Raw genomic sequence first — 12,030 nt, forward strand, 5'->3', positions numbered from 1 at the left:
CGAGGGGCAAGCAGCAGGCTGAGCTGGGTCTGACGGGTCACACCGCACTTGGAACGGTTACTGGGGTCGGGGGTTGGGGGGGAGGGGCTGGGGAGGCGGAGGCGGAGGGTGGACCTTTGTCAGCCATCTTTGTCTCCTGCCAGCCCCAATCCCATCAGAAACAATTGAAATTAAGGGCCACTCTTCATTTGTCCTCAATGCGTGTGTTGCGTAAATCTTATATGGACGTTAATTTTCCACGACACAGATTACAGAATGTTTTTATTTTATATTTATGTTGCTGTAAGGTTTTTTTGGCATGCTTATGATCGATCCTGCCAACTACGATTTCACTTTGTGACTGAAATGCAAAAACTAGATGGCTCAAATTTAGCCAGACTCTAGCAGAGGCGGGATAAAATTCGCATCTGGCAGCCCTCAGATGCGAGCTCTTCATAGCAGCACACCTGCTAGCAGGGTTGACGCTCTCATTTTATTGTTAGCTTTGGGTCCACCAAAATAAATGAGACTCCTAAAATGTTGTTGAACTAAGATAATCTTTATTTGATATCTCTAATTTTGAAATTTACCAGTTTATTTAAATGGTGTCTTTGGATTCGGAAGGTTTGAGAGATTTATTTTTTAAAAGGCGGAGAACATCTAGATATGGTGCCCTCTGGAAGAAAACATACCAGGAAGTCTGGGAAGACATCAATGGAGGATCAGATTAGAAGAGCCTATGACTCTGAGAAAGAAGATGAAGATCTGTGTGTTTCAGAGGGTGTTACTGATGGTACAGTATATCTAATATCGTTGGGCAGTGCCCATGTCCTGTAGTTCATTTATGTTGAACCTACTGCATTTTAGACTAGATCGGTCGTGTTCAGGGTGGTGTGGCCATAAGAGAACCTACTGCATTTTAAACTGTAATAAAACTTCATTTGGAGTTAGAGTAGCTTGTATAGCATCTCTTGCTTTTGCAGTCATTATTCCCAAAATGTCTGATAAATGGCTTATTATGACATTACCACAGGAAGACTTACAAAATTGTTCACATAAAATGGTCATGGTTCTTAATTTCACCTAACCTGCAGAGAAAGTTTTGCATTTATATATCTGCTTTAAAAACTCATGTTGATAAAATGCTTAAAAGACCTCAAAATTAAGATATTTCTTCATTAAAAATTACCAAAATAGTATAATTTCAAAAATGTATTTATTTTTTATTAATGCAGAGAAGACTCCAGTAATTGATAAGCAGGGGAAGAAAAGGAGTTCTGCAGGAATAGTTGAAGATATCGGGTAATGTGCTTATAATAATTTTTGCCTGTTAGATACTAAGTACTTTAAGAAAAGTTTATTTTGCCAATGAGTATTATATGTAAAATACTGAGTGATATTTTATGATATTAAGTATGATATTTTCTGGGTCCTTAATTAAGTTTTTAAATGAACTTTCTTCACAGGGATGGCATACCGAATATGCTGGAAAGATTTCGAGGTATGTTTTTAGGAGATACCTGTATTTAAAGAAAATTATTTTAAACCATATAATTTGTATAATACGAAATTCTGATCAACTGTACTCAAGACTGTCATTTATGCCTTGTTCTCAAATATAAGATTTTGCATAAGTATATGAGATTCAGCTTCATAGATTTCCTTACTTAACCTTTTCCAGTTGTGGATGTGAAGAGTACAAATGGTACTAACAATGGTGAGTACTTTTACTAGCAGTGGTGCTTTTATTTTATATATATGTGAATTTAATGGACTGTGGAATTTTAGAACAAAATGATGGGAAAACTCTACCCCGTTTTGCATGGACTTTTGCAGACTTTTCCACAGACTAAGTGATACGAACACACATGGGTATGTATGTCAGTTTTCCATTTTCTCAATTTAGTTATATTCTCTGACATTCTGTTGTTCTTTTCTTTATCAGGGGCAGTATAAATTGAAGCCTTTAAAATAAGTCTTTATTGTTATTTTTACATTATTAAACTACGTAGTTGAGAATTAAGGCAGCCTTGCTAGCTAGTAAGAGATATATAATCAGATGAAAAGTTCATAAACTTTAAGTGGTATGTCAAATATCAGTTACGTTAACTGTATTAGGGTATATAGTACTCATAACAAGTCAATGTTTGGCTTCTCGATATAGGTTATTTATACAATCAAGTCTTTTGAATGCTTGAAAATCCTGCTCGATTTGGTTGTGGCAAAATGCTTGTTTTGTAATCGGGCTTATATATTTATTGTTACCGATGGATATTGGAAACATTTATATAATAATGCAGCTCCATCACAATTACTGAAAAATAGCTATTGATGGTACATCCATATGTACATGTTTAGAAAAACATTATTTGAAGTATTAAAAATTTTATGAAATGCAGTACTTATGGGTAAAAATGTCCTATAAAAAATTCCACAAAAGTATTTTAAATGGTTCTTGAACGGATCTATTGGGTTGTCAGAAAAGTCATGACGCATGTTTGCAACAGAGGGCACTCCTTCATTTTTGGAAGTCCTAGACTCTAGTATTCACATCTATGTTATTGCTATGTCATTTGACAGCTGACAGTTCTAGCTTCATTCTAAAAAAAATTGAGCGATTTGGGTGAGTTTTGGAGATTTTACAAGTTGAAGATGGAAGACCAAACTGTTCATTTTTACCATACTTTACTGTTTTACTTCTATAAAGGGAAGAACGCATGTGAAGCTTGTGGAAAGTTGCATAAAGTTTACGGTGACAATGCTCTACAAGAACATCAGTGCCAACGATGGTTCACGAGATTTCGTGCTGGTGATTTTGATCTCAACGATGCTCCTCGGTCAGGGAGGCCCATCGAGGTTGATGACGACAAAGTAAAGGCATTGATCGAGTCAAACCCACATTACATGACACAAGAGATTGAGAAACATTGAACATCCATCGTTCAAGCATTCACAACCACCTGAAGAAGCTGGGATATGTAAGCAAGCTCAATATTTGGGTTCCGCATGGACCTAAAGAAGTTCATTTGATGGCGTGTACAAACATCTGCAATATGCTCATTAAATGTGAGAAAAACGGTCCTTTTTCGAAGTGACTGATAACTGGTGATGAGAAGTGGATTGTTTACAACAATGTGGCACGCAAACGGTCTTGGTCCCGAATGTGATGATTCGCCCCAAACGACATCGAAAGCAGACATTCATCAGAGGAAGGTTATGCTCTCAGTGTGTTGGGATTTTAAAGGATTGTGTTTTTGTGAGCTCCTACCAAGGAACCAAACAATCAATTCAAATGTGTATGTCGGGAATTGGACAGTTTGAACGAATCCATCATCCAGAAACATCCAGAGCTTGTTAACTGTAAAGGAGTTGTGCTCCATCGCGACAACGCGAGACCACACACAAGTTTGATCACCCGTCAAAAATGATTGGAGCTTGGATGGGATGTGTTGCCACACCCACCATACTCGCCTGACCTTGCGCCTTCAGACTTCCACTTGTCTCGCTGTCTTCAAAACTCCTTGCATGGTATAACATTCAATTCAGATGAGGCTGTAAATCAGCACCTTGTTCAGTTTTTCGCAAAGACAGGTTCTTCTATGAACAAGGAATTATGAAGCTCACTGAAAGATGGCAAAATGTTATCGAACAAAATGGGCAATATATCATTGATTGTCTTTGTTCTTTTTTTTTTTTTTTTTTTAGCTGAGCCATCCCGCCACCTGTTGGCAGCTCACGGCTGCTCAGCTCGGGCTGACTCGAACCGCTGTTGCTCAGAGCTCAAACTCTTGAGCGAGCTCTTAACCAACTGAGCCACTCAGCCGGCCCTGTCTTTGTTCTTTATATAGATAAATGACCTATGAAAAACATAGACAAAATACGCCATAACTTTTCTGACAACCCAATCGATATTTACTTCAATTAAGACTAAAATCGGGCCGGCCGAGTGGCGCGTTGGTTAGGACTTGTCTTGAGATGCCAGCTCTGAGCAGCAGGGCCCCAGTTCAGATCCCACATTAGGACCAGTGACGCTGCACCCTCTACATCTAAGATGGTGAACAATAGCTCAACCTTTAGCTGGACTGCCGTGAGTCGCTGGAGATGGCATAGGCTGCATTGGCGCTGGCCGGATGCTTTCGTGAGCTACTGTGAGCCGCCGTGAACAGCCATCCAATGGCCAGCAAGTGACTGCATCACCCTGGAAGAGCACAATGATAATACCAACAATGGGCCAGTGAAGCAACGTCCTCCACAACTAGACTGAAGAACAAAAGGACAGCAACTTGTCTGTTTCCCTTCCTTGATTCCCCAACACTGTTCCCTCCCCCAATTCCCCAATAAAACCTTAAAAAAAATTTTTTTTTTCTATGCTTGGTCTTTGTCTCTTTTAGCAAATGATATGCTTAAAAGTATCATTGACTATATTTAAAACAAGTAATTTTCTTATTCTTTAACTATTTTTATCTTTTTTTTAAAAGTTTTGTGTGTTTCATATAATGAGTCTAACAATAATTCATCTAAATGTGTTCTTTCAGTTGGAAAATATTTTATAAATTTAGAAAAATTTAACCGTGTGTTTTCTCATGAGGAAATTAGTCCTTGAGACTCCTTTTTCTTTTATTAGCTCTTTTTAACCATCTATAAATAAAAATTAAAAAATCTAGCTAGGAAAATCAGAACTGGGATAATAATAACTAAAAGTTATCAAGAAGCAAATAACCTTGCTTTTGCTATTGTCTATTTTAAGATTTAATTTTAAATGTCTTTCTGAAACTGTTGAACCAACTTTACCCATATTTCCTTGAATGTGTGGGAACAAAATATGTAATTTTCTTCAACATTAAATTTTAATATTTACTTTCCATATAGCTGATATTGACGAGGCTCTTGTTACCAAGAGAAAAAAACTAGAAATGTATGCCAAATCTTCTTGCAAAACCAGTAACCAGAGAGTTGAAAATGTTTGGAAAATCCAACAAGAGAAAAGGTATGGTTGTTGGTTCATTCACAGCCTATCATTTCATAGTATTCATTCGTGCAAATTATGAAAAATATCTTATATTTACTGGGGTCTCCAGTAAAAAATATATTAGGTTTGATTTTTTTCTCTTAAATCCTTTAGTCCTATAACCTCACTACTTCATAGACTGGAGATATATTTCCTAGAAATTAATCAAGATTGCCTTTATCCAATTAAATAAAGATGGAGGAGTTTTTGCTATAGAAATACACTAGCTGAATAAAAAGTAAATGCCATATAAACCATTAGCTTTGTGATAGTTAACTGTTTAACAGTGTAGAAAAAGATCAATCTTATATTGTAAATAATTTATATATTTTAGCTGAATATTTAGCTGAATTCTTTTGTATAAAATCGTTGTACCAAAATGGGGGAAAAAAATAAATGAAACATGTTTATTTGGAAATCTTATATGATAAATATAACTTCATTGAATCTATTTTTCAGGATCCATATTAGGAGGAAATTAAAAATAAACTGCTTGGCAGTAAAATGAAATTTTCTGGAAAATTTATATATACAATAAAACTTGCTTAATTTTAAAGAGCTAAAGCATGTGAGGGCTTTTCTGTTAGCTGGTTAGGAAAATAAATACTTCTGGAATCAGCAATAATCATAATTTTACTTTTATTTTTTAAAAGATTTTATTGAAGAATTGGGGAAGGGGAACAGCCAAGTTGTTGTCCTTCAATCTTAGTTGTGGAGGGCGCAGCTAGTAAGTTCAGTCGCCATCTGGCCACCCATGGCAGCTCGTGGCCACTCAGCTCGGGCACAGCTCACTGGCCCATGTGGGAATCGAACCAGCGACCCTGTTGCTCAGAGCTCGTGCTATTAACCAACTGACCCACTCAGCCGGCCCCATAATTTTACTTCTTGATTTCATATCTGAAATTTTAAGGTCCTATTATTTCCTTCTTTTATTATAGTATAAACTAGGTAAAGTGAATTTTGTTTTGAATGATTTTTTTCCCATGAAATATGACAATATTTGTTATTATATTTTACAGAAAGAAGCTTTACCAAAACTATTCTCAGGAGTTTATGACTTTGCTTCAGCAGTGGGAGACAGATATGCAGAAAACTAAGGAACGAGAAGAAAAACTAGCTGTTAGTATCATGCTTAGCTTTATAATTAATCTATCATTACCAAGAGTCAAGTAGGAATGGAGAGCATAGCCTTGTAGGAGGAGATCCATAGAGCTTGGCCAGTTTCCATTACCCATTGCTGGCTGTATGTTTTGGTCCTGCTGAATGGTAAATCAGAGTAGTAGAGGCACATACCATTCTCATAAAAGCTGTTGGTCTTTGCTTCCTATATTGGTTGGGATTCTTGCAGTTCCAAGTGACAGAAATTTGTCCAAGCACAAAAGGAAGATTATTGGTTTATATAAAAGAAGTCCAGGGGTAGGTTAGCTTCAGGCATAGCTGGATGAGGTGAGGGAGGATTGTTCATGTATTTGGTTGTCAGAAGTCAAGACGCATTTTTCCAATGAAAACCAGAAAAAATACATCATGACTTTTCTGACAACCCAATAGTATCATGGTTCTGTCTCCAGTTCATAGTAGGCTCTCTCAATGTGGTAAGCAAAGTAGCTTCTTGCAATCCCAGATTTAACTACAAGTTTAGTAACCCTAGTGGACTTAGATAGTCTTTCTCAGTAACTCTGGCATAAAAGTCCTCTAGAGGAATATCACTGACTAATTTGGATTGTCAATTCCTGAACCAGTCCTTATGATCAAAACATGGTTTGCTCTTAATGGCTAGATTTGTTACCTGCCCATTTCTATAGGAGATCGAAGTCATATATAACTACATTAAGTATCCTTTTACTTTATCCTTTCATTGTGAAATTATCACATTTCTTATCTAAGAGCTAAGGTGTTATTCATATTACATCATTTTAGGGGTTGGTTGATCAGCTGTTTTGGAAATGTTTAAGATGCATATGAAACAGGCATCTGAAACGAAGGGAGATGTTGAGTAGGCCACTGGTATGAGTCTGGAGTTCAGGAAAGAGATATGGGTTGAATATTCAAAGTTGGGAATTCTTTCAATTTCCCATCACCATATCTACCCACCCACCTACATCCATCCCTCTGTGCTCATATGCTTTACCTTCTCACCTGCTCTTAAGGATGAACTATCCTTGTTTCCTGCTAAGGGCAAATGAGTGATTGTAAATGTAAAAGACAAGGGCTGAGCCCTGGAGTAAGTACGTACTTCAGTGTTTGAGAGTTCAAGAAGATGAGGAAAACGGGTAAAGACTAAGTGGCCCAATAGGTAGAAAGAAAACAGCTGTAAGCAAAGTAAAGCCTTTTAAGGAGAGTGGATTAACTTTTTATATGCTGCTTATGAGCCAAATAAGTTAGATTTGGCAATGTAAAGGTCATTGCTGTTGATCAGAATGATTCCGATCAGTCTTGAACAGAATGATTTTGGTGGAGCAGTGAGTGCAAAAACCCAATTGGAATGAGTTTGAGAGAATGGGAAAGAAATGGGGTGGTAGACTGAGTAGAAAAAGAAGTGTGTTTTATTTTATACTTTTTAAGAATGGAGCAAGACCAGCATGTTTGTATGCTGTTAGGAATATTTTTGAGGGAAAAATAAAAAATGGAAAGGGGGGACATTTGCTGAATTCTTGAGAATGGATGGGACATGTGAAGAAGTTGGCCTTAGCAGGGAACAAGTATAGTTCATCCTTAAAAATAGGAGAGAAGGTAAAGTATGAGCACAGAGGGATGTAGGTGGGTGGGTAGATAATGGTGATGGGAGACTGAAAGTCCTCTTTGGAATGCTTCTTTCTTTAGTGAAATAACTAAGGTTATCAGATGATAGACTATGTTGCCTTTTGAGGTCAAATGAAAAGGTATAAAATGCTTTCTTGAGAGTGGGCCAGTAAATAAATTAAGGAAATACAATTGACAAGCAACATTATGGGTCCAATTTAGGCTATTGATCATGATTTAAAGTGAGACCTATTAGCATGTTGTAAGTTTTTCTTCAGTTATGACCATCTGCAGGGATGCAGGCAGAGTAGCTAGAGTTGGGGTTTAGCCAAACAAGTATGACAGAGTAAGGAGGGAACAAGCTATATATCCCAAGGAGTAATAATGATTGACCATAGAATTTACACTGGGAAAGAGGAAAATGACATGGGAATAGGGATAGGGGACAGTGAAAAGTAAGTAAGATGAATAGATTTTAGCTCTTGAGATTACTGAGCTGTATTACTAAAAAGAGTAAGCTAGAATAGTAGGGAGGTAGTAGTTGAATTGTGGGATATGTGGAGAAACAGTATAGAATAATGGTTAGAGCCTGGATTCTGTGAAACTATGGAAAATTTTTCTTTGACTCATTTTCCTCATCTGCAAAAGGGGGATAATAAGAGTATCTATCTCATAGAATTTAAATGAGTTCGTATATGTTTATTTAAAAGGCTTCAGAGTAGTATCTAATACATTGTTAATATGAATTTTGCTATTATCAGTACTATATAGAGGTTATAGTTATTGGTAATGGCAAAATCTAGCATATGAAATATGTGAGTGGCTAAAGTAGGGTGGAGGATAAAAATCATTGCTGGAAAGTAGACCAAGGAACTGAGAGACCAGCATTTTTGGAAGGATCATCTCTGTTGATATCGAAAGCACCAAGAATTAAGACATATTTTGAGTATTCAAATTTTCTATTCAATGACTGGTAGGATTATTATATTTTTGTTTTATATTAGTGGTGAATATAAATTATCTAAATTTGGTCATGACGTTAAAGCAAAATTTTAAATGTATTGATTTTAAACTATTCCTTTTAAGCTTACTTTTTGCTAAATTTAAAATTTTACTCAAATTATTATCACATAATTTTTTCTTTTGCTTTTGTAGAACCTTTTTCAACAGCAACGAAAGACACTTCAACAAGCTAGGATTGTTCAGAGCCAGAAACTGAAAACAATTAGACAATTATATGAGCAATTCATAAAGGTCTGTTGCATTTGGTAGCACAGTATATCCTTATAAAAAATGTATGGAAGTAGAAGATAATGTTTTCCAAGTCTAGGAAAGAACATTTTGCTTATTGGGTTGTCGGAAAAGTCATGACGTACTTTTGTTGTTTTTCGTCGCAAAAATGCGTCATGACTTTTCCGACAACCCAAATTCTTAACTATCCATTTCTAATGTATTGTTTTTAAGTGCTAAAAGTATTTTTTTTAGGATTCTGTTTTGGGGGAATTAATGAAAACAGGAAATGGTGAAATGGGAATTTTAAATAAAAATTGTACATATTGTTCATAAATTCATCCTTTATTAACACTGGTGATAGTTCTCTATTCAACTAAAAATAGAAAGTCTATAAATCATTTTTATGTAGTCTTATCTTTATGTCCCGTGTTTGTTATATAGAAAGTACCTATTGAAATTGATATTTTCAAATTATTATGTATGTATTTTATGGCACATGTGCTTTTAGAAACATTCCAGTGACTAAAAATGGCTTTATATGGCAACTTATAAGAGATGGCAGAGACATAGAATGAAAAAGCCTGTTGAGGATTAAAAATTTTTGGATTGAGAATTATCTAATTACACATGTATATTAAGAAATTGTGGTCTGTGGCATTGACCTCTTATTCATTCATATATATATTTTTTGTTTGTTTTTTAGTAATTTTTCATGAGTACATTGGAATCCTGCATATGCTTTCTTTTGGATGGGGGTTCTTTTAGAAAATCTTTTTCAAATACATGTAAAAATATCACCCTTCTAAAGGAATTGGTATTCTCTGAGTAAACTAGTAAAATAGTTTTAAAACAAATTTTTTTTAAAAAGATTTTATTGGGGAATTGGGGGAGGGGAACAGCCAAGTTGTTGTCCTTCATTCAGTCTTAGTTGTGGAGGACACAGCAAGCTCAGCTCCAAGTCCAGTTGCACGCGCTCAGCTCAAGGTGCTGTGTTCAGTTAGTTGCGAGTGGGCGTAGCCACCATCCCATGCAGGAGTCGAACCAGCAGCCTCGTTGTTAAGAGCGCGCACTCTATCCTCTGAGCCACCCAGATGGCAGGCAGCCAAGTTCAGTCTTTAGTTGCGTGCAGGCATAGCCCACCATCTCGAACAAGCAACCTTGTTGTTAGGAGCACGTGCTCTCACCAGCTGAGCCATCCTGCCACCTGTTGGCAGCTCAGGCGCAGCTCACTGGCTCATGTGGGAATCAAACCGGCAACCCTGTTGCTGAGCTCGCAGTCTTGAGCAAGCTCTTAACCAACTGAGCCACTCGGCCGGCCCAAACAAATATTTTTAAAGAACTTTAAAATAATATATCTGAACACAAAAGTTTTTTATTTTTAAATTGCTTCCAATCAGCTTGCTCTAATACCTCCCTGAAAACCATTTGTTGATTGGTGTGAAGATTTGATAAAGTACTAGAAAAGATTTCTTCTAAATACTATCACTAAATGTTACCACTTAGGATAGGAACTTTAATATTATATTTGACTCCTCTACCTCCCTTATTTGTCACATCTAATAGTAGGTTCTGCAATTTTTACCTCTCCCGTGGTTCGTTCTTTTTTTAAAAAATTTCCACTGCTACTGTCCTAGTTCAGAACCTCATCATTCTTTGCTTATATTAATATGCTGATTTTTCTGTTCTCTAATCCATTCATCATAGGTCTACATTATCTTATTAAAACATTTCTTCCCTCCTCAAAAACTGTCAGTAGCTTCTTCTTATAAATTTTTAGGTATTCAAGATTCCCTCCACCCAATAATGTGATCCTCTTTTTATGTTTCAGTTACTACATTTGTTCATTACTTTCACCCCTCAACATAATTAATGCTTTCTCTGAACTCACTCACTATGCTTTTGCTTATGCTTTTTGCCCTAGAATACTTTTAACTCCTTTTTCTTTATCTACTGAAATCGTATTCTTTTGCCAACTAAATTAGAATTAATCTCCATTTTCTACTACATAGCCACAGCAAGTTGTGTTTCCATTCCTATTATAAAGTTTTGTATTATTTTTTATTCATGTTTCTTCTCACTGGAATAAGGGAATGATAATGTGTTATTTTAAATTTCTCCACAGCACTTAGCATAGTACTTTTTACATAGTAGGCATCAGGATCACTATTTATTGGATTAGTAAAGGTTGATAACATAATTTTTATTTTTCATAAATTGAAGAGGTATACTACAGATCATTTTATTCCCTTTAATGAATTCACATCACATTTGACTATTAGTCATAATAAGTGGATTACCACCTGATATTTAGAAAACTTATTATAAATTTTCAAAATGATCATATTTATTGATTTGGGACTTTTTCCTTTTTATGTTCGATATTGAAACCTTAATTCACGAACCCACTGTTTCAAGCAAAGTACACTACACTGCTGTTATAACCTCCTATAATAATATTTGATTCTTGTCTGACACTTTTTAATCTTTTAGTGGGTATTTTGGTTTTGATGTATTACTTAGAATATTTTTATTTGGAATAAATAATGTACATGATTTGAATATTAAAAAATTCCTCCTTTTGAAAATTGTACAAGTTTAGAACCTGAGATGAAAAGTAGTGGTTTGTAACTGAACATAGCCTTTTGTGTTTTAGACTATGGAAGACTTGGAGAAGAATCTAGATACTGAGGCACAAAATGAACTTAGAAATGAAATGGCTATGATGCAAAAAAAATGTTTGATGGAAACTGTAAGTCCTGTAAAATCCAAAAAATAAGGATTAATGTAAGCGTTGAAATGTTTTATTTGTTGAAATATGTAATAACACTTATCTAAAAATTAAACAAACGTTTAATACTTCCTTTCATGTAACAGCAGCAGCAAGAGACGGCAGCTGTTCGAAAGTCTCTTCAATCCACGTTATTCTGATGATTCTTTGAAGGAAGAACTTGAACCTAAGTAATATGATACAATTATAATATTAGCTAAGGGGCATGTAAATCTTCAGAGTGGTTTAAAAATTCTAGTTTAAACATTACATCTTGTTTATCATCAGCTTAAGTTCAAGCCTC

General features: G+C 35.6%; 2 protein-coding genes across 2 annotated transcripts in view; one reads left to right on the top strand and one right to left on the bottom strand.

The window, feature by feature from the left end:
* SYCP3 (synaptonemal complex protein 3) overlaps nt 1–11,887 on the top strand; it is a 12,859-nt gene extending 972 nt beyond the window's left edge. Inside the window, exons 2-9 of the mRNA XM_019651871.1 lie at nt 629–772; nt 1,215–1,281; nt 1,446–1,480; nt 4,849–4,966; nt 6,007–6,106; nt 8,882–8,980; nt 11,613–11,708; nt 11,834–11,887. Coding sequence (XP_019507416.1) covers nt 646–772; nt 1,215–1,281; nt 1,446–1,480; nt 4,849–4,966; nt 6,007–6,106; nt 8,882–8,980; nt 11,613–11,708; nt 11,834–11,887 — 696 coding nt within the window. The 5' untranslated portion in view covers nt 629–645. The remainder of the gene's footprint in view (nt 1–628; nt 773–1,214; nt 1,282–1,445; nt 1,481–4,848; nt 4,967–6,006; nt 6,107–8,881; nt 8,981–11,612; nt 11,709–11,833) is intronic.
* CHPT1 (choline phosphotransferase 1) overlaps nt 11,745–12,030 on the bottom strand; it is a gene marked incomplete at its 5' end in the record, with an annotated part of 27,131 nt that continues 26,845 nt past the window's right edge. The window contains one exon of the mRNA XM_019651863.1: nt 11,745–11,913. The remainder of the gene's footprint in view (nt 11,914–12,030) is intronic.

This window comes from Hipposideros armiger, unplaced genomic scaffold (assembly GCF_001890085.2).
Source record: "Hipposideros armiger isolate ML-2016 unplaced genomic scaffold, ASM189008v1 scaffold_168, whole genome shotgun sequence".
NCBI lineage: Eukaryota > Metazoa > Chordata > Mammalia > Chiroptera > Hipposideridae > Hipposideros > Hipposideros armiger.